The sequence below is a fragment of the Phyllobates terribilis genome, unplaced genomic scaffold (assembly GCF_046119375.1).
Source record: "Phyllobates terribilis strain yellow unplaced genomic scaffold, ASM4611937v1 Scaffold_7__3_contigs__length_470593459, whole genome shotgun sequence".
Lineage (NCBI taxonomy): Eukaryota > Metazoa > Chordata > Amphibia > Anura > Dendrobatidae > Phyllobates > Phyllobates terribilis.
Genome location: NW_027362767.1, coordinates 402,696,074 through 402,721,773, shown reverse-complemented (window position 1 = coordinate 402,721,773; position 25,700 = coordinate 402,696,074). Strand labels below are relative to the sequence as shown.

Genomic DNA, 25,700 nt, shown 5'->3' with positions numbered 1-25,700 from the left:
GAGGGCGAGAGCCAGCGCAGGGCAGGAGGGCGAGAGCCAGCGCAGGGCAGGAGGGCGAGAGCCAGCGCAGGGCAGGAGGGCGAGAGCCAGCGCAGGGCAGGAGGGCGAGAGCCAGCGCAGGGCAGGAGGGCGAGAGCCAGCGCAGGGCAGGAGGGCGAGAGCCAGCGCAGGGCAGGAGGGCGAGAGCCAGCGCAGGGAAGACGACGGGGTCCCGTTAAGTGCTCCTGAGGTACCTGAGAGATTGCTGGATCCCTACCCCGGAGGACACAGCACGACGTGGGAGGTTACACACCGGCAACTAACCTGGAGTCTTGAACAACTGTGAGTAAAACCTGAAGACTGCACCCTACTGTGTCCTGGAATAATTGCTGCTCCATCACCTGCCCTGCATTACACTGCACCAGCAACATCTACCTCATAAAATCATCACTACACTGCCCTGGAGATAAGCTCTGCCCTGGGTCATGGAGCGGGTCACTGCCACCGTGACATCCCCCAGCACCGACCGGCCACCGAGTACCCCACGGCACAGGGGGCGCATCAATATTATATATATCCTAATTTCTTTCTAACCCATCACCTAAATGTAAGTGACTATAGGAAACACGTAGGGGGTAACATGACTGCAAGATCAGACTACACAGTTTATTTGTAGTCTGTTACTATAGCGATGCATTGGTTTGTATAGTAGCTGTAAAAAGTAGAACCCATTGAGCAGTTTCTTAATTTCCAAAGCACTACAACAATTTTTAAAAAAAAATTTGCGAAAGTGGACATGCCGCAAGAGAAGATTTGCAGGACCATACAAATGGTGTCAATGAAAATTGGAAACAGTAACTATGGAAACTCCAGTTTCTAAATATATAAAACTGTCTAAAAGGAGAGCAGTTTAAGGGCTTATGCAGACTGTGGATCTGGTTGTGATCAGGGGACAGCAATGCACGGACTGGCCACAGGTCTCCCAAGCGCGACAGCCTCAGAGGTATACAATGCTGTAATACTCCGGTTGGGAGAGCCACGGCCAGTCCGTGCATTGCGATCCGTGATCACAACCAGATCCACTGACGTATGTATGAGCAAATACTTTCATGTTTCGCTCCCCCAAAATATGAACGCTGTTCTGGGATTGGTTGCCATGGGCAACAAAGACAGTTTTGCTCTATACATTTTTATAAATCTGATTCTCGGAATTTTCACATTTCTTGTTAGGATATTTGTGTCTCAGATCATTTCCCATCTTGTCCTTCTAGATCAAGTATAAAATAGACAGGGGTGAAAATTCAGACAAAAATGACTGACGTGATGACAGAGCAGTGGATAAAGTGGGAGATTACTGCGTCCCTTTATTTTAGGTTCTCAGTTGACCTGGAGACCTCCATAGAACCTCAGATTCTAGTACCTACGTCCTGCGCGTTGTCAATGAGACTCTGGATGGCAGAAGCCTGAAGTTGAAGCTGTTTCTCCGTGGCGAGTGTCAGCTTCTCAGCCAAGTTACCATTAGAGAACAAACTCGGAGCTAGAACTACGGCCAGATTCCCAGAATCCATCCTGTTCTCTGTAGACCTAGAAGAAGGAAAATAAATCATAATGTAATATATAAAATATTACCAGGTGTCACCAATAATGCTTCCACTATGTTGGGCGCAGAGGTGGCAGCAACACCAGGGCCCAAATGTAACTGTATACATTACAACATACGGGTCAGGTGTGTACGGCTTCTCACACCCATGTGGTGATCTATACATCCCCCTCCTGCATTTCCTCCATTAGACAGAACACAGTATATACACTTGTGCTCAAAAGTTTACATACCCCGGCAGAATTTTTCCTTTCTTGGCCTTGTTTCATAGAATATGAATGATAACAAAAAAACTTTTTCTCCAGTCATGGTTATTGGTTGGGTGAAGCCATTTATTGTCAAACTACTGTGTTTTCTCTTTTTAAATCTTAATGACAACCAAAAACATCCAAATGACCCTGATCAAAAGTTCACATACCCCAGTTCTTAATACCGTGCATTGCCCCCTCTAACATCAATGACAGCTTGAAGTTTTTTGTTGTAGTTGTGGATGAGGTTCTTTATTTTCTCAGATGATAAAGCTGCCCATTCTTCTTGGCAAAATGCCTCCAGTTCCTGTAAATTCCTGGGCTGTCTAGCATGAACTGAGCGCTTGAGATCTCCCCAGAGTGGCTCAATGATATTGAGGTCAGGAGACTGAGATGGCCACTCCAGAACCTTCACTTTGTTTTGCTGTAGCCAATGACAGGTCGACTTGGCCTTGTGTTTTGGATCGTTGCCATGTTGGAACGTCCAAGTACGTCCCATGCGCAGCTTACGAGCTGATGAGTGCTAATTTTCCCCCAGTATTTGCTGACAACGTGCTTCGGGATGCAAAGAAAAACCCACAAATAATATCAGCTGAAATTCAGGACTCTCTGAAAACTAGCGGTGTGGCTGTTTCAAGATGCACAATAAGGAGACACTTGGAAGAAAAATGGGCTGTATGGTCGAGTCGCCAGAAGAAAGCCATTACTGCCAAATGCCACAAAAGTGTCTCGCCTACAATATCCCAAACATAACAGAGTCAAGCCTCAAAACTTCTGGAACAAGGCAATTTGGAGCAATGAGACCAAAACACCAAGGTTACTTACCGGTAGCCGGTTTTTCCTGAGCCCATGACAGCACACCTTGAGAGAGGATCCGCCCCACCAAGGACAGGAAACCGTCTGAAATAAAAGGGCGGTACCTCTCCCTCGCTTCAGTTGTTTACAGAGCATTGAGAGGACCTCCCTAAACAGGTTAGGCACATAACCAACACCACAATATACATATACACACCACCCCAAACAGTGCACACCAGGGTGTGAGAAACATAGAAAAAATAAGGGGGGGAAACTACGGGTGCTGTCATGGGCTCAGGAAAAACCGGCTACCGGTAAGTAACCTTGGCGTTTTCCCCTCCCCCATGACAGCACACCTTGAGAGAATTTTGGAGAATTTATGAGCACCCTAGGGAGGGACCACCGCCTGAAGTACCCTTCTCCCAAAGGTGAGATCAGAAGAGGATAGATCCAACCGATAGTGCTTAAAGAAGGTGGATGGTGTAGACCAAGTAGCAGCCCTACATATCTGCTCGATCGAGACGTCTGCTCTCTCTGCCCAGGAGGTTGCAACGGCTCTGGTGGAATGAGCCCTCACATTGTCCGGGGCTGGAACCCCTGTGGACGTATCGGCTAAGCAAATGGCCTCCCTGAGCCACCTAGAGATGGTACCCTTGGACACCCCGTGACCTTTCCTACACCCTTGAAAGGCCAGGAACAGAGAACCGTCTTTCCTCCACAGACTAGTCATATGAATGTACTGTAGCAGGGACCTCCTAACATCTAGGTTATGGAACCTGACTTCCCCTGAGTTCTTGGGATTGCTGCAGAACGAGGGTAGCACAATCTCCTGACTACGGTGAAATCTAGATACCACCTTGGGAAGGTATGCTGGATCTGGCCGCAAGGTGACCCTATCCTCAAAGATTTGTGTGTAAGGAGGATTAACCGAAAGGGCCTGCAGATCACCCACCCTACGGGCTGACGTTAAGGCCACTAGGAGGATGGTCTTAAGGGTGAGAATTTTTGGAGAAACCTTGTGTAGAGGTTCAAATGGTTCACTAGTAAGAGCGTTCAAGACTAAGTTCAGGTCCCAAGGATCTAACCGGTCCTGCTCTGGCACAGGACTTGATAAACCTCGAGATCCACCTATTCCCAGCCAGATTACAATTGTAGAGTGCTCCCAAAGCTGAAACTTGAACCTTAAGGGTCCCTGTAGCTAGACCCAGGTCCCGTCCCTTTTGCAGAAATTCCAGGATCCCTCTGATCGGAGGTTTGCTCGATAGCGGGATATCTATAAACTCTAGGAATTTACCCCAAACCCTGCTATAAATCTTAGTTGTAATTGGTTTTCTGCTCCCCAATAAAGTAGAAACTAAGCCTGGTGAAAACCCCTTGCTACTCAATAGCGACCTCTCAAATTCCATGCCGAAAGATGGAACCCCCTGGCCTGGGCATGGAATACTGGTCCCTGCATGAGAAGATCCGGCCTCTCTGGTAGAATCCAGGGATCTGACACCGACATTAGCCGAAGCAGAGAGAACCAAGGCCTCTTGGGCCAAAAAGGGGCTATCAAAATCACCCTGGCGCCTTCCTCCCGGATCTTCCTCACCACTACTGGAATCATCACTAATGGCGGAAAGGCATAGGCCTTCCTGAACCCCCAAGGAATCTGGAGGGCATCTACGGCATGGGGATTTTCTGCCGGATTTAGGGAGCAAAATCTCTGCACCTTTCTGTTTGCCCTTGTGGCGAACAGGTCTATGTCTGGCTGCCCCCATAACTGGACAATCTGATGGAAGACCTCCGGGTTCAACCCCCACTCCCCCTGTCTTAGGGTATGGCGGCTTAGAAAACGTGAAAGCAGATTTTCTATCCCCTTTATTTGAAGGGCGCTGAGGGATAGGAGGTTTCGCTCTGCTAGACCAAGGATCCTGTCTGCCACCACCATCAGAGGGCGTGACCTTGTCCCTCCTTGGTGATTCACATAGGCTACTGCTGTCCGGTTGTCGGACCTGACCTGGACATGGTGATTTTGGATGTGAGGGAGGAAGCCCCTGAGGGATCTTTCTACGGCCCAAAGCTCCTTTAAGTTTGAGGATGCTCCCCCCTCGTGGTAAGCCCAGTGACCCTGTATTGCAAGATCTGCCAGATGACCCCCCCATCCGGAACTGCTTGCGTCGGTCGTAATTACCCGATCTACTGGTCTGGACCATTGAACGCCTGCGGTTAGATTTCCCCTGACTGTCCACCACGAAAGGGAATCTACTACTTGTGGGGAGAGAGAGAGAGCCTGCCTTCTAAATGCCCGTTGCAGGACGTCTGTGCTGACAGGACCTCCCACTGAAGCCGCCTCATATGCCCCTGGGCCCACATTACTGCTGGGAGACAGGCCGTCATAGAACCCAGGAGGGACATTGCCTCTCTCAGAGACATCTCTGGAGCTTGAATGGCCTTCGAGACTAATGCAATCAACCTGCAGATTTTGTCCTCTGGGAGGAAGCAGGTTTGGCGACGAGAGTCTAGGATTAGACCCAGAAAGGTCTGAGTCCTGGAGGGGGTTAGTCTTGATTTTTGGAAATTTACTAACCATCCCAGCTGATGCAACACTTCCGTGACCACTAGGAGCTGACTGGAGCAGTGGGCTTCTGTTTTCCCTATTATCAAGAAGTCGTCTAAATATGGCACGATCACTACATTCTTGATCCGTAGGAAGGCTGTCACTTCTGCTATTAGTTTCGTAAATATTCTCGGGGCAATGGAGAGGCCAAAGGGTAGGGCAGCAAACTGAAAATGCCTCAGCTTCCCCTGAATAAACAGGGCTACTCTCAGATACTTCTGATACTCCGGATGGATTGGGACGTGATAATATGCGTCCTTCAAGTCTATTACAGCCATAAAGCAGTTGTGATGTAAGAGCTTCACTGCCGAGCTTACTGACTCCATCTTGAAAGTCTGGTTTTCTACTACTTGGTTCAGACTCCTGAGGATGATGATGGTCCTTAAGGACCCGTTTGTTTTTTTTATCATGAATAGTGGGGAATAGAACCCCCTCCCTCTCTGTGTTGCTGGTACTTCGAGAAGGACCTGCTTTCCTACTAACTCTAACACTTCTGTTTCCAGGGCTAATTGTTCTTCCTGGACCTTTCGTAGGGGGGTAACCACAAAGGTCCGCCAGGGGGTCTGGCTGAACCGGATCTTCAGGCCCCCACTGATAATTTTCAGAATCCAGGGGTTTGCTGTTATCGCATCCCAAGCTGGAAGAAAGTGGGAAAGCCTTCCACCCACTTCCAGCCTGGCGTCATTGGGAGGATCTCTTCGAACTCGAGGATGGTCCTCCAAACATGTAGCCCGATTCTTTTTTGGACTTGGCTTCCCATTTCTTTTTGTCTCCCGGAGGATGACCCCGGTTAAATTTTCTCCTCCGAAAACTAAATCTTCTTGGTTCCCCCGAAAATCCCGGGAACCCTTTGGTTTTAATCGCCTGCTTTTTCCAACAGGTCTTCTAACTTTTGGCCAAACAGGAGTCTACCATCACATGGGAGGGAGCACAGTTTCTGTTTCGAAGGTAGGTCGCCTGGGCAACCTTTGAGCCACAAGGCCCGCCTGGCTGCATTGGATAGTCCCGCTGCCCTAGCTGACAGTCTGACCGAGTCAGCTGAAGAGTCGGCCAGGAAGGCCGATGCTGTTTGTATTAGAGGTAGCTCTGCAAGTATTGCCTGTCTGGAGACCTTTCTATCTTTAAGCTGGTCTTCCAGCTGTTGGAGCCACACCATCAAGGACCTCGCCACACAGGTGCTAGCCACCGCTGGTTTTAGGCCACCTGCCGCCGCCTCCCACGTGTGGCGCAGGAAGGAGTCAGCTCTTTTATCCAGGGCATCTTTTAGGACGCCAGAGTCCTCCAAGGGCAGGGAAGATCTTTTCGATGACCTTGCCACAGTCCCGTCCACCTTGGGGATCTTATCCCAAGGTTCCGCATCCTTCTCTTCGAAGGGGTACCTTCTTTTGGAGAAGGAGGGTAAAGCCCCTGATCTCTCAGGTCTCCTCCACTCCCGGTCAATGAGGCCCTGAATCTTACTGTTAACCGGAAATGAGCGTCTCTTCTTCTCTCCCAAGCCCGCAAACATGATGTCCTCCCGGGATTTAGATGCTCTCTCTTCCTCCAGACCCATGGTTGATCTTACTGCCCTAACCAGTCTGTCTGTATTCTCAATGGGGAAGCAGGGTCTACCACCCCCCGATGAGGAAGAGGACGATGAATCCCACTGCTCCTCGGACTGGGAGGAATCAGAGACGGGGGAAACCTCTCTACGGGGCCTTTTCTTCCCTCTAAGGAACCCCTGAACTTCTGCATGTACTATGGACTTTAAATCTGCAGCAAAATCCCGGGAATTCTCAGCTATGGTTTTGGTCACACAGCCCTGGCAAAGTGGTTTCTGCCACTCTACTGAGAGAGAAGCTTGGCAAAGGGCACACATTCTATGCTTTTGCTTGGCACTACTCTTCTTAGGCTCCTAAAAAAAGGAAGCACATAAGAGACTTCCCGTTATTAACCAGTGACATTCACGAAGCTCACTCACCCTCGGAGGTCACAAACGGGTACCGGATTCGGAGGCTGTCGCGGAACCGATGATTCCATTCTGGATGGTCCCGAGGCACTCGAAGCCTTACTCCTGCGGCTGCCACTACGATTACTCGAGCGGCTGTCTGTATACGATGCATCCCTCTGCTTTTTCTGTTGCTGAGGTGGGGGGGGGGGGGGGGTAAGCTGCTGCTGCTCCTGGCTATCTGGATCAGCCATGTCTCAGAAGCGCACCACGCTTCCAGGATAGCTCCCCCCCCCTTAAATATAGGGCCATCCAGCCTCCTCCGGTCTGTGGGCCCTCCCCCTTCCTCAGGCCGGAGCTCCGTTGAAAAAAAAAATAAATAAAAAACCGGCCTGGGACGCTCCGATGGGCGCCGCCATCTTGGATCGGCGCCGCCTCCTGACGTCACCCAGCGCGCCGCGCGCCGTGACGTCAGGCGCGTCACACCCGGAAGCGTTCCACACTGCAGGGGGAGGACGGCGCCGCGGTCTCCGGGAGGACAGAGCCTGCCTCACCGCGTGCGCCCCGCTCGGCGCAGAGACCCCAGGGGAAGCTGCGGACGGCGCTTCTGGGATACTGAACCCGGTGCACAGGCCAGTGCCCGCTCTTCCACACCGGGACAGCCCCAGGTAAGTCTTCTTTCTTCCAGACAGGTTCCCCATCAAGGACAGGAAACCAACTGAAGCGAGGGAGAGGTACCGCCCTTTTATTTCAGACGGTTTCCTGTCCTTGGTGGGGCGGATCCTCTCTCAAGGTGTGCTGTCATGGGGGGAGGGGAAAATTGAACTTTTTGGCCACAACCATAAACATTACATTTGGAGGGAGGTCAACAAGGCCTATCATGAAAGGAACACCATTCCTACAGTAAAGCACGGAGGTGGATCGCTGATGTTTTGGGGATGTGAGGGCTACAAAAGGCACAGGAAACTTGGTAAAAGTTGAAGGAAAGATGAATATGACGCGCCCCTGGGCCTGTGTCGCGCAGCGTTGCGCACGCGGGAGCTTACCCGGAGCCGGATCTGTTGAGGGTTGTAGTCTCGTGGCGGTGATCCGGTCCGTGCCCAGGGAGTCAGACTAAGTGGCGCTGTATCAGCGGTAGATGTTGGACGACTACGCCACCCGTTGAGTACAGCTAAGGAGCTGCTGCTGCAGGGCAGACCGCTGAGGCCGGTGGTAGGATTGTGCAGCGTGATAGTATAACCCCCAACGGGAGGGGTATGGCCTCAGGGCAGCCGACGTGGATGATGGGGGTAGCAGGAACCACTCGGAGACGGTACGGTGTAGTTCAGGGTCTTTACTGGTGACAAAGATAGACCCTCCCGGAGTACTGGCTAGCGATTGGGGCCTGGTCAGTCCTTGAGCAGATGGGATCTCCCCTGGCCAGGCGGAGTTGTAGGCCTCCCAAACTAACGATACTCTTCTGGCTACCTTGCTAGAGGCGGGTATAAGTAGCCCACGTCCCTGAGTGTACCGTGTGGTGCTCACCCGTATGGCCGGTGACTCGGGGCCTTCTAGTAGCTTTCGCTCCACGACGGCGGTGCTGGTCCCACGCGTGTGACCGTGCCTTCGGGTTTCTGGGCCAGAGGACCTGCAATCCCCTGCCGGTCGGTTTCTGCTGCTGGATAGGAGTTAATCCCCACAGCCTCGGACTCCGGGTCCGGTGATAACTTCTCAGTCAGGGCGAGCTCTGCAGCTGCCAGCCCCTGACTCCTTGTAGCACTGCTCCCACAGAGCTCCTGTTGTTTCTTCCTATGCTGCTTCTCTTCTCTACTCACTAACCCTGCCTCAGCCCTAGGTTTATATAGGGGAAGTTCTTCCCCTCCCAGGACTGGGCAGGAGGTGTGGCATGCATAGGATCCCTGACCAAGAGACCTCCCACCTGCTCTCAGACGTAATATCTCTATCACTGTGGCAACCAGACCCCTGGGGTGTCACAAATACAGCACATTATCAGCAAATACTGGAGGCAAATTTGCACTCATCAGCCCGGAAGCTGCGCATGGGACGTACTTGAACATTCCAACATGGCAACGATCCAAAACACAAGGCCAAGTTGACCTGTGAGTGGCTACAGCAGAACAAAGTGAAGGTTCTGGAGTGGCCATCTCAGTCTCCTGACCTCAGTATCATTGAGCCACTCTGGGGAGATCTCAAGAGCACAGTTCATGCTAAACAGCCCAGGAATTTACAGGAACTGGAGGCTTTTTGCCACAAAGAATGGGCAACTTTACCATCTGAGAAAATAAAGAACCTCATCCACAACTACCACAGAAGATTTCAAGCTGTCATTGATGTTAGAGGGGGCAATACACAGTAGTACTGGGTTACGTGAACGTTTGATCAGGGTCATTTGGATGTTTTTGGTTGTCATTAAGATTTAAAAAGAGAGAAAACACAGTAGTTTGACAATAGATGGCTTCATCCAACCAATAACCATGAGTGGAGGAAAAAGTTTTTTTGTTATCATTCATATTCTCTGAAACAAGGTGTGACATGCAGAAGTAGTGCTGTTGCTTCAAAGGCATCCAGCAACTGACAGAAATAACAAGCACAGGAGACAGGAAGTGTTGTGCTTCAGAAGCATCCAGCAACTAGAGGGGTTAACACAGTCACAGGAGAAGGGGAGTGTTTTAGCAGAGCCCCAGGGGGATTGTGAGGAAATTGTTTACTGTCTGGCTGGAGCAAAGAGAAAGGTGGTGTGTGTGTTCTGTATCTCACAGAAGCGCCCCTGCAAGTGAAAAGGATTCAAGTCAGGAGTGAAGCTAAGCACAGGTCAGGTAGCGTTCCTGAACTAGCAGTGCAGAGTATTGTCAGGCAGAAAGATAAGTACTGGAAGAAATGGTGTCACGGGGATCATCTCCCCCAGCAACACCCCCCCTCCTCCATCTCACTGTGCTGTAAAGAATGCTGTGTTCATTAATGTGCCTTTGCATTAGAACTGTGCTGTCCTGTACTACTGGGAAGACTGCGAACTGCTGTGCTGCTAAGGAAACTGTGCTGTTTGTCACTGGAGCCTGTTGCTCATAAGACTTAACTTGCACTGGCTGTGCGGCTTCTTATTAAATGCTACTGTTCTACCGTTTATGAGGACTCTTGTCAAGTGTGTCTGGTCAGCAAGTGAAACAACCTACGTGTCTGTGCCTGAGGGTCAATACCCCTGTGTGCCTGAGAGAAGCTGCAGCATATGGTCTATGGTCGCCCTGAGTAACGGTTCCTCCAGGATTACAAAGAATTCATGTAACCTGTCTCGCCCCTATCTAAACCTAGTGGCGTGCGTGTAACAAAGGCCAAGAAAGCAAAAATTCTGCTGGGTTATGTAAACTTTTGAGCACAATTGTACATTTTGACCAATGTACTCTTAAAAGATAACGTATCACCAGAAAACTACTTATTGCTGAAATTGGGTTTTCATGGAAAATTAAAACTTTTTTTTTTTTATTATTATTTAATTTTCCATATATCACTATTTAAGAAACAAATTCTTCCAGTTTTCACACTTCCCTCTGAAACTCAAATGTTAGACCTCTACATCCTGTTGGGCAAATAAACATGACCCTATTTGTTTGTAAAGAAGCCTTTTCTGGGCATGCTCTGATCTGGACACCGATTGTGAATGGGAGGAGATGGTGAGCTGTGACATCACCTATTGTGAATGGTGGATCCCGTGTTATCTACGGTACATAGTGGTGTTATCAGTCATTGTACAGGAGGAGGAGGAGGAGGTGAGCTGTGACATCGCCTATTGTGAATCGTGGATCCTGTGTCATCTACTGTATATAAAGGCCTTATCTACTATTGTAGTCCTGTCTATGATCATGACAGCTGAAAATTCTTTACAGAAGAGGAAGTATGAATCTATGAGTTTAAGGACTAAAAGCCAGTGTGAAAATTGCAAAGGGTCTGCGTTTTTATTTAGATTTGACATTATGGAAAAATTAAAAAAAAGAAAAAAAAAATTGAAAAATAAATTTTGGGATGCACAGAGCTAAGGCTCCCCCTTGTGCTCACTGTTGGTCCCTACATTCCTTACCTGGCAGCCACACTCTGAAGGAAGGTGCAGAAGTACTTGAGAGTCTCCCCATGAATAGCAGGAAGCAGGCAGGTCACCAGAGCGGTGGCAGAAACCTTCTCCTCCTCGGGGAGCGACTGTTGTATCTGACATAGCGGATCCTGCAGCTCTGGGGTGAGAAGAGGATGAGGAAGTTCACGGAAGAACTGTTTTAGTAATGCCGCCACATCGCTGGGCTGCGCAGAGGTCAGACCGCTCTCCCCAGACTCCAGCTGAGCCTGCAACACAAAGAGAACACATGTGCGCCAATAAGGGAAATCTTGTACAGGGCCATCCATAGGAATGGAAAAATAAAAGATACCGTTGGGGACGACATTTTATAAAATGGGACCCTGGACTTCTGTGCAAAATTGCCAGAAAGGCTTAACATTTGCATGAAAAGACAGATGTATGCAATTTTATCTACATCCAGTTTTTTGCTATAATGAAATAGAATGCCAAATTAGAGTTTTTACCATGCCAAATTAATGTCGCCATACAATGCCTAAGTAATACCGTCATATCAAGCTCATAACATTTACTATAAAATGCATAGCCAATTTGGCTAAGAAAAAATTTTTTTTTTACCAACATGTGTGGTCAGAGCAGTTGTGCCAATTGCAACAGGGAGAGAGTCATCATACAAAGGGCGACAATGAGAATAAGAATGCATTAACCCAAGTGTAATTAAAGGGATATCTGTGATACATGAGCATAATGGGAGAAACATTCGCAGAAGGGGCGGCCAACGGTGTCACACCTGTTCTTTAAAAACCGTCTCTCCATTTACAGAGTAGAGTGCTGCAGGTTACAGATGACCTGTGCATTGTCTCCCCCTTGTGGTGACTGCAGGTTATACAGGTTTAGAAAAACTATTTCTTTTTCCAGAAACAGCGTCAAGCTTGTTAATTGCAGAACCAGATACAAGCTACTTGACAATATTAACTAATTTAGATGAGTAGAATAAGGGGTGGATGTGCATTACCCGGCCGTGGATATTAATCCATCAACGGAGCGTAATTGAGCAGTTCCACCAGGAACAGATGATCGGCGAGTGTGTTGGGTGTCGCACCACTGCCGATCAGATATTGATGACCTAACCTAAAGGATAGGCCATCAATGTTAAAGTCCCTTGAACCTTTGGTCAAGTGTACCGCTACTTCTAGAAGAACAGCGCAATTTTTTTTTTTTTTTTTAATTTATTTATTTTTAAATCTTATAACAACTTATTTAAAAAAATAAAAAAAAAATCCAAATACAAAAAATAATAATGTGTAAAATATCTACAATTTGGCTTTTAATCAGGGGTAGAGACTAGAGGACCACTGTGCAAAATAACTTACAGGCGACGTGCATTTTCGCGCGGCCGAGTAAAACGCTCTCCCCTTTTATTGTTAGCATTAACCCCTTAATAGGACAGGGATAATTGAATTATTAGTGAATGCACTTTTCACATTGGCAACTTCAAGTCACAAACTTTTGACTAGAGGCCGGTGGAATTCCCCTTGTTACATTTTTTTGCTACATGCAGAAAAGCACAAGAAAAAAAAAATAAAAATTGACAAGGAAATTCCCAGTAGATGCCAACATCATGACGATATAAATCGGGCTCTAGGGGACAGCTCAGGTCCTTAAACGTAAAAAAAAAAAAAAAAAAAAAAAAAAAAAGAAAATCCAGGCTGTTTAGTAAAAGGAGATTTTTATTAAAGGCTGCCCCTCCTCCGAATGTTATATGCATTGTAGAGTGACTGTTGCACAAATGTCATCCGCGCCCGCTGCGGTCATAAGATGCCGCTCCTTCCTCTCTTGCAGGAATATCTTGCACCATTCTCAAACCTTGCACAATCACAGACTTGACTCACTGAGCACAGGAAGAGTCACTGCAGGATTATCCTCTAGTGCATACATTGAGAAGCCATAATAAGGACATTTTTTGGGGGACATTGCTTCTCTTTTCAGACAGAAAACCCAAAAATCAGAAGGGGTTTATATGGAAGTTAATAAGAGTTTTTCGCACAACGATGGATTCTTATAGAAAGTTATCAAGGTCAATGTAGAATATCATCGGCTGCACATCGGGGAGCAACATAGTCCGACCTGAACGTTAGCCGTGCCGTCAGTACACCGGGTGCCCTCTGGATTGTACCAAGAATCTCCATTACAGCTCAATTTCTCTTCGCAGGAGAAGGACACGTTACAGTGTTAAAGAATTGTCGACCTGCAGCATGCTGACCGGTCGTTTAATAGCAGGCAGGCCAGGTATCAGATATGTACTGAACGATCTGTAATGTGCTGCCGAGAACAACCTAAGTCCTGTTGACGCAGAATAATGCGCTGCCGAGAAGGATGATCTTTTGTGCAAACGATCATTTCACCGGACGAGCTAGCGTCAGGTGATCCGCAGCAGCTTTATTGTGCAGTCAGAGCAACGTGCACTGACTGGCCGGCGGCTTCATGTATTTCTATATAGCGGTCTCGTTCGGGTTGAGAGAGCCAACGGCCAGTCCGTGCACTGCGTTCCAATCTCACTCCAATTTTTACAGTCTTTAGACGGCAAGATCATCAAGAAAGAAGCGAGGTTCCAAGGAATGCTCGCTCACGAAAATCCTGCAGTGTGAACAGACCTCATCAATCAGAGTGGCTGAAAAGGCCACCTCTGTCCTCCTCCCAAAGACCATCTTATTTGGCCACCATATCTTTTTCTGCAGCTTTGACAGCAAACACAATCACTGTGCCAACCTGTCAGGCACGCCAACAAATTTATTTTGGCCTCTTCTGGTCCTTCCTTCCAAAATTGTTCTGAAAATTTTACAAAATGTCAGGAATCTCTTTCTTTGTGCTCACCGGTCACATTACGCTTTTGGAAAACTGGTTTAAAGAGCATTTCCACCCATGGATTATTAGAGCATTTCCACCCATGGATTATTAGAGCAACAAGTCCTGGTCTGGATATTAAAAACTGGAACCCTTAAGCATCAAAGAAACCACATTCAAACTTCTCAAAGCATTGGCAAGTCCGTCATCAGAAATAGATCTATGTCATAAACTCAGCTGCTTTTCCATCTTAAGTACAAGCACTGCCTTATAGGAAATTTCCCCTCCCCTCCCCCATTAACACCACAGTATAAATTTTGCCCATCTTTCGCATGTCCATCCTCAACTGAAGAACAGTCACCATGTTACGTTGCCTTCACGCTTCTCATAATGTTTGATGGTCATCCAGAAGGAGACCTGTGCCACATTCTGCCTTATGTGAAAGCCCTCCAAAGCCATTAGATATTTGAGCTTCTTGAAGGCAAGTCCTTCACCCAGAGTAGAAGACTCTCCTAATATCGTTAGCCTCTATATGACCACATACTCACAAGTTGTCATACATTGTAAAAGGGGTTTATACCTTTAGGGTTTTTATTCTATTTACCGATCCAGACTTTCTAAAGATCCCTTCAGTGTCCAAATGGCAACTCAAGAACTGGCAGATGTCAACTACAAACCTAGAATGAAAGAATGCTTGAAAAATTACTATTTAAAAAGGGTTTTTCCCATCTCCATAATATCAATATTGTCAAATAGAGGTTGTAAAAAACAAACACTTTTGCAATTTACTGCTTGTTAAAATTTTCAGCCGTTCTTGAGATATTAAATTTTCTTTCATTGCCATGGAGACCGACCACTACAGCTGTCTTGCTTGTAAGCTATGTGCTCAGGATGGATGGATTAGAAGATAACAGCGCGCTCCAGCGATCCTTTCCATATTCAAAAAAGTGTTTACAAGCTCAATAGGAAAATCGCTTGTAAGAACTGTTCATGTTCTGCTGTCTAACAGCGGTGGTCGGTCTCCAAGGCAAATGAGGTGTAAAGGAAAGACAAGTGTTAAAGTTTTCAACCGTTCTTGAGATATTAACAAGCAGTAAATTGCAAAATTGCTTGTATTTTCAAGCTCTATCAGACAATATCCTTCTATGAAGATGGGGAAAAAAACACTTTAATCTTTCAAATGACAATACTCAATGCATATAGCATGGAATTTATCGAAAGCATGGACCATGAATGGGATCTAAACACTGAAAAGTCATATTTACTAAGTCACTAACAAGCTGGAGATCAGGTAGCTATGGTAAAAACAAATTACTTACTGTGGGATTTCACCCTCTTTTGTGAGTGGAAGGGACTGTAGAGGAACCCCAAATATTTCCCCACTGGATATCTTCCTCTAAAAAGTTAAAGAAAAGTTGATGAATACTTGATAACGTCTTGAGGACTTTACTTCCTTCTGCAGATTACCTGGATATCAGGACTGACCGCCTTCTTTGGCATTCGGAGTTTAATTCCCAGAGACTTTAAATGTTGGATTATGACCACCGAAGGCCCCGTAGCTCTCATGATTTCTAATCAGAGGCCCCCCTCAGGACTCGTATCCTACAACATAGAGTAATGGTAATGTAGCAAGTATGGGAGTTGGTCCGTTACCAGAGACATTAAAGGATCTTACCAGAATCAGAAAACTATATATAAAAAATTAGGTAACATTCACACTATGTTTCACCCCATTTTCGAGGCTTCATCAGGGGCTCCCAAGCCCCAGAAAACGGTAATCAGACAAAACCATTCACTACAATGAGAAAGACTCAATTTGTATGCTTTCTGTCTCCATTCTGGCAGGGTCAAAATATATATTTGTCATCTAAAAGCAACGCTCCAAGGCGAGAATACCTCCGAAAAGACAAGTACTTTTTTTTTTTTTTTTTTTAAAAGTGGATTTTGAAGCGAATCTGTTTCAGAGTCCAGATCACAAAACTCCATGTGAACATACTCTCATACCCTTTAAACTATTTATAAAGCAGATCACCAGTGGAAGCTGAACAGAAAAAAAAAAAAAAAAGTGCCATTTGTACCATTGGCATCGGGGCCCCGGGTGTGACTGCTCCCTCCACACTTCACAGCTGGGGGTCTTTGAGTCAATCCATTGTGCTCAATGAGGAAACTGCACACAGCATTATGAGGACTCATTCAGAGGTCTGATATTCTCGTGCGAGGGCGATCTGTGATTTTCACGGATCCCTCTTGTACCTGTGATAGTCTATGGGGCCGTTCACACATCAGTGATTTTTTTTAAACTTGCATTGCAAGAGCAATTTGTTATTGGCACCCCTTTGGGTGCACATGATTGCTCATTAGTCCACACATCTGAAACCGCTTTTATACAGGTATCAAAGAAATCATCAGAAATAACATGCATTTTATACAAAACTGATAACAGAGGACAATAGCAGTACAAACCTTTTACATTGGAGTTGTTAGGAATGTACTAGATTTATGAACCGTTTACAACTATTATTTTAGGGTACCTTCTCTCAGTGTCGCCCGTCTGGGTGACTCTCGCCCGCCGCCATGCTCTTCCTTTGTATCAGATCCAAACACAAACCAAAGTACTCACCTATTACCTGCACCAAACAATTGCCCTGCATTGCATGCTGGGAGAAGTGCTCTCCCCTCCCCCTAAGTAGTGATCAAGAAGCGGGATGGACTCCTGTCGGGGCAGCACGTCCACATTCAGCGCTCTCATCTGGAAGGTTGAGCGGCCAAAAGCTGTAAAGATTTGTCAAAAAAAATTTCTTTTTTTTTTTTTTTTTTTAATCTGTAAAAGTAATTCTTTAATTTAGCATCAAAGGGTCCTGAAATATTCTGGATTAATAAACAGTCACGGAAAAGTTTCTAAAAAATAAAATCAGATACTATAGCTAAGGGGATGTTCACACGCATCGTTTTTTTTTTTGGCAGCATTTTTTTTTTCCGCATGAACTATGCAGGATATTGGCAGGAAAAACTCCGCTTATATTATGCGCAGTTTTGATGCGTTCTTTTTTTTTTTTTTTGCTCTTCCTTCTCTGCATTAAAAACCCAACAAAAAAGCATGGAAAACCCATGCAAACTTTCAACCACGCTTTAAAGACCCTCATTGATCTCTTAGCCATGTTCACACTTAGCATAAACGCTGCGTTTTTTTTCTCTGATTTTATTCCGCCTTTTTATCTTTGATTGTTGCCTTTTTGCTGCGTTCTAGTAATGCTTTTCCCCTTTATTTGATGCGTATTTGCTGCAGGTTTGTTTTTTACTCCATTTTTTACTCCAACTCCTAATGGGATTTTTACTTCATTTTTTAGTACAGAAAAACTTTGTTTCTGCAATTAAAAAAACAACTGCATTTCTTTACGTTTTTTCATGCTTCCCTATAGTAAAAAAATGCATCAAAAAGTTTCAATAATGTCTGTAATAACAGAGGGCAGAAGTTTTCATGAAATCACATTCACTCTGCTTGGACCGTTAGGCTTTGTTCACACCTGGTGTTTTGCAGCTTTTTTTTTTGTAGCCAAAGCTTTCACTCTTGGCATGAAAAAAAAATGCTGCATTTTTTGTTGCTTTTTTTAATGGTTTTTGGGTGTGGATTACATGTGTGATTTGTTTACAGCACATGTTACTAAAATTCGTTCTATTCACCAAAAACACTGCAAAAAAACGCTGAAAGAATTGACATGTTGCAGTTTTTCAAAACCACTGCAGTTCTCAGATTTATTCAGGAAAAAAAAAATAAGCGTGTGCATGAGATTTCTGAAATCTCATAGCTTTTGCTTTCTGCAGAAAAAAAACAGCAAAAAACCCCCCACAGAAACACAGTGTGAACATAGCCTTAAACGTAGCTGATATTCTGCACACAAAAACGCAGCTATAAAAAAAAACACAGTAAGAAACATGGTCATATGGGTAAAAACTGCAATAAAAATGCTAAAAGAATTGACATGCATTTTGAAAATGTAAAAAAAAATGCACCGAAGGTCAATAAACTTTAAAATCTCCAACATGGCATAGGATTTTAGAGCCTCTGTCACTCCAGCTCTATTCCCCACCCAATGCCGCCTCTTCCTGCATGATTGACGGCTCCTTTCTTTGAAGCCACACAGCACAAAGACTGTCAGTCAAACAGGAGGAGGCGGTGTTGGTCGGGGAATAGAGCTGGAGTGACAGAGGCTTCAGATCTACCATAGCCTTTCAGCCTCATTTGGATATCAATTCAAACGTTCATTTCTCAGTAATGGAGGAGCGGACCGACTATATAAAGTTATCGCCGGAGTTAACGTCTCTTCTGGTTAGGTGGAATAGAGTATATTTGTGCACCAATTTCGCGACTTTTAATCAGCCAGAAACATCTGGAAAACCGAAATCACGCCCACAATGGTGAACATAAAAAAATATAAAAGGTGAAAACAGATAAAAAGAAAAATTTGTTGCAAATGAAAAACAGGTGAAAAATACCAAAAAAAGCGCAAATGTCATTGGGTTACGTCTCTGATTTACATCACTTTTGTAGCATCATAGCGGTGAATTCACGCCATGGGCCGCACAGCACATCCTCCGAGGAGATCACCTTACAGAGTTAAAAAAGCAAGGAACCAGGGTGCCATTTTGGTTATAAATTTCTTTCCTCTACCCAAAAAAAAGAAGACGGACTCAAATTAGGGGATGATTTAATGGGGGGCCACATATGGAGGGCATGAAAACAATAGACTAGGACCATGATTGCAAGTATGGTTTTGGTTTCCAAACCAATCTAGGGGCCACATTTAGAGACTAATCCTAAGGCCGCATATTGAGACCAATCCAGGGGCCTCATATGGAGATTGTAGCGCCGGCGTCCCTGCCCTCTGCTAGGCAGGGACGCTGTTCCCCTCACCTCTCTGCTCCGTGCCCGGCGTCCTCCTCCCGCTCTGCTGGCAGCGCGCGCTCCTTCCCGGCCACTGTTCTTAGGGCGCGCGCGCTCTCCCTCCCTCTTAAAGGGGCCGCGCGCGCCGTCCTAAGGAGTCCCCGGCCAATGGCCGGAGGACTTCACCATATATAAGGCACCTCCTCCAAAATGGAGGTGCCCGAGCAATGTTGTTGCACTGTTCACTACTCTGCTTCAGCCCTCAGGTCCCGTTGCCAGATACCTGCCAGATACCTGCCAGATACCTGCCAGATTCCTGCCAGCTTGCTGTCTTATTCCTGCCTGATATTCTGCTACCTGCCTGCTAGCCTGAGGTCCGACGGTCTGCCTTACAACTCCTGTCAGTCTGTCTAAGGACCAGCTTGCCCGCTCACCTGGGAGCGCACATCAGCTACCTGCCTGCTTGCCTGAGGTCCGACGGTCTGCCTTCCAACTCCTGTCAGTCTGTCTATGGACCAGCTTGCCCGCTCACCTGGGAGCGCACATCTGCTACCTGCCTGCTAGCCTACCTGGAGGCTCCGCCGTCACGTGCTGTGACCACCTGCCTGTCCAGTGACTCCTGCCCGCTCACCTGGGAGCGCTCATCTGCTGCCTGTCTGCTAGCCTACCTGGAGGCTCTGCCGTCACGTGCTGTGACCACCCGCCTGTCCAGAGACTTCTGCCCGCTCACCTGGGAGCACTCATCTGCCGCCTGTCTGTTGATCTTCCTGGAGGCTCCGCCGTCACATGCTGTGACCACCCGTTTATCCAGAGACTCTCGCCTGCTCACCTGGGAGCTCACGTCTACCATCAGCCGCCACAGGTCGTACCAACCCTTTACACAGAGACTGCCCCGGTCACTTGCCGTGACCATCTGCCCGTTCATCCAGAGACTGCCCCGGTCACTTGCCGTGACCATCTGCCCGTTCATCCAGAGACTGCCCCGGTCACTTGCCGTGACCTCCTGCCCGTTCTTCCAGAGACTGTCCCGGTCACCTGCTGTGACTGCCTGGTCGCCACCCGCTCCCTTACAAGGACCGCCCCCTTGTATAGTAGCTCAGAGGTTCCGCCTCCCAGACCCGTTACAGTTTGCTCGGGCCATGGAACCCGGTGGCACCCAAGCTCCCTCGCTCCCGGACCTGTGTCATGAACTGTCCCGTCAGAGGTCCCAACAGGAGTCCATCCTGGGTCACCTGCGGAATGTCAATTCTCGCCTGGACACTCTGACTGCTTCGCCAGCAACCTCCGCCAGTGCCATGACTCGCAATCCGGCAGCTCCGCTGCCTACTAATACCATGGTATCCTACCCCGGACCTCGGCTTTCTGCACCTCCTCGCTTCGGAGGCGACTCCGCCCAGGCTCGGGGCTTCATAAATCAGTGCACCCTGCACTTTGAACTCCTGTCCCACCAGTTTAACTCCGACCGGGCCAAAATTGCCTTCATCATGTCCCATCTCACCGGGGAGGCCCTGGCCTGGCTAAATCCTCTATGGGAGAGAGGAGACCCCCTGGTGTCCGACTTGCCTGCCTTTCTCACGGCTTTCCGGAAAGTCTTCGACGAACCCGGACGGAAGACCTCATCCGCATCATCACTGCTACGCCTCCGTCAGGGAAGTCTCACCGTGGGCCAATATGCCATATGGTTCCATACCCTTGCCTCGGAGCTGGTCTGGGATAACGGCGCTCTGGTATCCGTCTTCTGGGAGGGTCTGTCCGGCCGTATTAAAGATGAACTTGCCGGTCGGGACATTCCTACCACTCTCGATGACCTAATAACTCTTGCCACCCGGATTGACCTACGGTTCCAGGAGCGTGCCAAAGAGGTCACCCGTGAGAGGAGGTTTCCACGTCTAGCTCCTACTTTTCAGAAACCCGTCACTCCCTCCGTCTCTCCCCAGGTACACTCTCCTGAGCCTATGCAGGTCGACCAGACCAAGATGGTCAAAACCCGTCAGGACTTACGCCGTGCCGAGGGGAGCTGCTTCTACTGTGGCAGTAAGGAGCACCGGATCCGTGCCTGCCCGGAGAGGTCGGGAAACGCCTGTGTCTAGGTTCGCTCAGAGAGGTCGACCTAGACAAGAATAAATCCTCTCCATCTCTGCTGCTGTCAGTGTCAATCGTCTGCGGGGAGAACCGTTATTTCGAACTAGCCCAACTTGACTCTGGAGCAGCCGGGAATCTTATTTCACAGTCCCTGGTAGAGAAATACCGCATCCCCACCAAACCTCTGGCTGTACCCTTGTCTGTTGCTGCCGTGGATGGGGGCCTCTTACCACGCCCCATCCAACTCATCACCGAATCCATTACTCTGCAGGTGGGAATGCTGCATTCTGAGAGTATCTCCTTTCATGTTCTGCCTGGACTCTCTCACGCCCTCTTGCTAGGTCTACCTTGGCTCCAGAGACATGCACCCGTGCTTGACTGGCAGACCGGAGAAGTCCTTCGCTGGGGACAGGACTGCCATAAGACCTGTCTGGTTCCCGTCCATCCCGTCCGTCCTTCTCCTACCCCAGCTAATCTACCTGGACTTCCGATTCCTTATTGGTCTTATGCTGATGTCTTTAATAAAAAGGAGGCAGAGACACTACCCCCTCATAGACCATACGACTGCCCTATCGACCTGTTACCCGGTACTACTCCTCCCCGTGGGCGTATTTATCCATTATCCGCTGCTGAGACCCGGTCGATGTCCGAATATATTGAGGAGAATCTGGCCAGGGGATTCATCCGGAAATCTACCTCCCCGGCGGGAGCAGGCTTCTTTTTCGTCAAAAAGAGGGACAGCTCTCTCCGTCCCTGTATAGACTATAGAGGCCTTAACCAGATCACGGTGAAGAATAAATACCCCCTTCCGCTCATTCCGGAGTTATTTGATCGTCTGAGGGGGGCTAGAATCTTCACCAAACTGGACCTCCGTGGGGCGTACAACCTGGTTCGTATCCGTCAGGGGGATGAATGGAAGACGGCATTCAACACCCAGGACGGCCACTATGAATATCTGGTAATGCCCTTTGGTCTCTGTAACGCTCCTGCCGTCTTTCAAGAGTTGGTCAATGACATTTTCCGGGACCTTCTCTACTCCTGCGTAGTGGTGTACCTGGACGACATCTTGGTCTTCTCTCCGGATCTCCAGACTCACCGGAGGGACGTTCGTCAGGTCCTGCTCAGGCTCAGGCAGAATCACCTCTTCGCTAAATACGAGAAGTGCCTCTTTGAGCAGACCTCGCTTCCGTTTTTGGGCTACATTATTTCTCAGACCGGCCTACGAATGGATCCAGAGAAACTGTCTGCCATCGAGAAATGGCCTCGACCGGAGGGGTTGAAGGCCATTCAGCGGTTCCTGGGCTTCGCCAACTACTACCGCCTCTTCATACCACACTTCTCTTCCCGGACTGCCCCAATTTCCGCGCTCACCCGTAAGGGTACTAATCCCAAAGAGTGGCAGCCCGAAGCAGAGGAGGCCTTTCTTTCCTTAAAACAGGCCTTCTCTTCCGCCCCGGTGCTGCATCGCCCGGACGGCAACAAGCAGTTCTTCCTGGAAGTTGACGCCTCCTCCTCTGGAGCCGGAGCGGTATTTACTCAAAAATCATCTTCCGGGAGGATGGTAACTTGCGGCTTCTTCTCTAAACTCTTCTCCTCCTCAGAGCGCAATTATTCCATAGGAGACCGAGAGTTATTGGCCATCAAACTGGCATTGGAGGAGTGGCGTTACCTGCTCGAGGGGGCTCTTCACCCGGTAATAATTTACACTGACCACAAGAACTTGGCTTACCTCCAGCATGCCCAGAGACTTAACCCGCGCCAAGCCCGGTGGTCCTTGTTTTTTGCTCGCTTTGATTTTGTTCTTCATTTTCGCCCGGCTGACAAAAACGTCAAGGCGGACGCCTTGTCTCGGTCCTTTCTGGTGTCTGATCTCGAGGAAGATCCGAAACACATCATCGATCCCGCCAGAGTAATGCAGGTGGCTCCCGTGAGTCTAAATCGTCTCCCTCCCGGAAAGACGTTCGTATCAGTACCTGATCGGGAGAAGATCCTTCACTGGGGTCACTCGTCTAAACTGGCTGGCCACGCCGGTCAGAAAAAGACCCTCCAGCTTATTACCCGGCACTACTGGTGGCCTACCCTGCACAAGGACGTAATACACTTTGTTTCTGCCTGTGTGTCCTGCGCCCGCAACAAGGTTCCGAGACATTTGCCAGCCGGTCGCCTCCTTCCGCTTTCTGTACCTGCTGCCCCCTGGCAGCATATAGCAATGGACTTTATAACTGACCTCCCAGTCTCTGCCGGTTGTACGGTCATTTGGGTGGTCGCTGACCGCTTCTCCAAGATGGCTCATTTCGTTCCCCTGCCAGGCCTCCCGTCTGCACCCGAGCTAGCTAAAGACTTTATTCGTCACATCTTTCGTCTTCATGGCCTGCCCCTCCACATCGTGTCGGATCGTGGGGTACAGTTCACCTCACGCTTCTGGAGAGCCACTTGTAAACTGCTAGACGTCACCCTGGACTTCTCTTCCGCTTACCACCCACAGTCCAATGGTCAAGTGGAGCGGATCAATCAGAACCTGACCAGTTACCTCCGGCACTTCGTTAATGCCCATCATTCAGACTGGGTGGATCTCCTACCATGGGCCGAGTTCTCTTATAACAATCACGAGAGCGAATCCTCCTCCAAATCCCCGTTTTTTGTAGTCTTCGGTCAGCATCCTCGGATTCCTTTTCCTGTCTCCACCTCTGTGGACAACCCGGCTGCGGAATCTCTCGTTAGCAAATTTTCCTCCATTTGGGAGAGTACCCGATCCGCACTCCTTCAGTCGTCCGAACGGATGAAAGGACACGCTGACAAAAAACGCCTGGATCCTCCACAATTTCGTCCTGGAGATAAAGTCTGGCTCTCATCTAAATATGTCCGACTCAAGATACCTTCTTACAAGTTAGGGCCTCGGTTCATCGGTCCTCTGGAGGTCATCAGTCAGATCAACCCGGTGGCCTATAAATTGAAACTCCCGGCCAACTTACGGATCCCTAACTCCTTCCATGTATCTCTCCTCAAACCTGTGGTACTTAACTCTTTTTCCAAGTCTACAGGTACGCCTCCTGCTCCGGTTTCTGCTGAGGACGAGTTTGAGGTAGAGAACATTCTTGCCACCAAAAGGGTAAGAGGAAAGACCTTTTTTCTAGTAGATTGGAAGGGGTTTGGTCCTGAGGAGAGAACGTGGGAGCCCCGGGAGAACATCCATGCCCCTCTTATCCTTGCTAAATTTCTGTCTGGCCTAAAAAAGGGGGGGCCTAAAGGGGGGGGTACTGTAGCGCCGGCGTCCCTGCCCTCTGCTAGGCAGGGACGCTGTTCCCCTCACCTCTCTGCTCCGTGCCCGGCGTCCTCCTCCCGCTCTGCTGGCAGCGCGCGCTCCTTCCGGGCCACTGTTCTTAGGGCGCGCGCGCTCTCCCTCCCTCTTAAAGGGGCCGCGCGCGCCGTCCTAAGGAGTCCCCGGCCAATGGCCGGAGGACTTCACCATATATAAGGCACCTCCTCCAAAATGGAGGTGCCCGAGCAATGTTGTTGCACTGTTCACTACTCTGCTTCAGCCCTCAGGTCCCGTTGCCAGTTACCTGCCAGATACCTGCCAGATTCCTGCCAGCTTGCTGTCTTATTCCTGCCTGATATTCTGCTACCTGCCTGCTAGCCTGAGGTCCGACGGTCTGCCTTACAACTCCTGTCAGTCTGTCTAAGGACCAGCTTGCCCGCTCACCTGGGAGCGCACATCAGCTACCTGCCTGCTTGCCTGAGGTCCGACGGTCTGCCTTCCAACTCCTGTCAGTCTGTCTATGGACCAGCTTGCCCGCTCACCTGGGAGCGCACATCTGCTACCTGCCTGCTAGCCTACCTGGAGGCTCCGCCGTCACGTGCTGTGACCACCTGCCTGTCCAGTGACTCCTGCCCGCTCACCTGGGAGCGCTCATCTGCTGCCTGTCTGCTAGCCTACCTGGAGGCTCTGCCGTCACGTGCTGTGACCACCCGCCTGTCCAGAGACTTCTGCCCGCTCACCTGGGAGCGCTCATCTGCCGCCTGTCTGTTGATCTTCCTGGAGGCTCCGCCGTCACATGCTGTGACCACCCGTTTATCCAGAGACTCTCGCCTGCTCACCTGGGAGCTCACGTCTACCATCAGCCGCCACAGGTCGTACCAACCCTTTACACAGAGACTACCCCGGTCACTTGCCGTGACCATCTGCCCGTTCATCCAGAGACTGCCCCGGTCACTTGCCGTGACCATCTGCCCGTTCATCCAGAGACTGCCCCGGTCACTTGCCGTGACCTCCTGCCCGTTCTTCCAGAGACTGTCCCGGTCACCTGCTGTGACTGCCTGCCTGGTCGCCACCCGCTCCCTTACAAGGACCGCCCCCTTGTATAGTAGCTCAGAGGTTCCGCCTCCCAGACCCGTTACAGTTTGCTCGGGCCATGGAACCCGGTGGCACCCAAGCTCCCTCGCTCTCGGACCTGTGTCATGAACTGTCCCGTCAGAGGTCCCAACAGGAGTCCATCCTGGGTCACCTGCGGAATGTCAATTCTCGCCTGGACACTCTGACTGCTTCGCCAGCAACCTCCGCCAGTGCCATGACTCGCAATCCGGCAGCTCCGCTGCCTACTAATACCATGGTATCCTACCCCGGACCTCGGCTTTCTGCACCTCCTCGCTTCGGAGGCGACTCCGCCCAGGCTCGGGGCTTCATAAA

At 49.0% G+C, this 25,700-nt stretch overlaps 2 protein-coding genes across 2 annotated transcripts in view; one reads left to right on the top strand and one right to left on the bottom strand.

Moving 5' to 3' along the window:
- LOC141155033 (uncharacterized) overlaps nucleotides 1–15,615 on the bottom strand; it is a 33,015-nt gene extending 17,400 nt beyond the window's left edge. Inside the window, exons 1-5 of the mRNA XM_073641649.1 lie at nucleotides 15,517–15,615; nucleotides 15,369–15,445; nucleotides 14,630–14,726; nucleotides 11,218–11,474; nucleotides 1,400–1,563 (exon numbers count right to left, since the gene is read on the bottom strand). Coding sequence (XP_073497750.1) covers nucleotides 1,400–1,563; nucleotides 11,218–11,474; nucleotides 14,630–14,726; nucleotides 15,369–15,445; nucleotides 15,517–15,615 — 694 coding nt within the window. The remainder of the gene's footprint in view (nucleotides 1–1,399; nucleotides 1,564–11,217; nucleotides 11,475–14,629; nucleotides 14,727–15,368; nucleotides 15,446–15,516) is intronic.
- Nucleotides 85–25,700, top strand: part of RASGRP4 (RAS guanyl releasing protein 4) — a 78,874-nt gene continuing 53,258 nt past the window's right edge. Inside the window, exon 1 of the mRNA XM_073641651.1 lies at nucleotides 85–321. The gene's annotated coding sequence lies outside the window, so the exon portion shown is untranslated. The remainder of the gene's footprint in view (nucleotides 322–25,700) is intronic.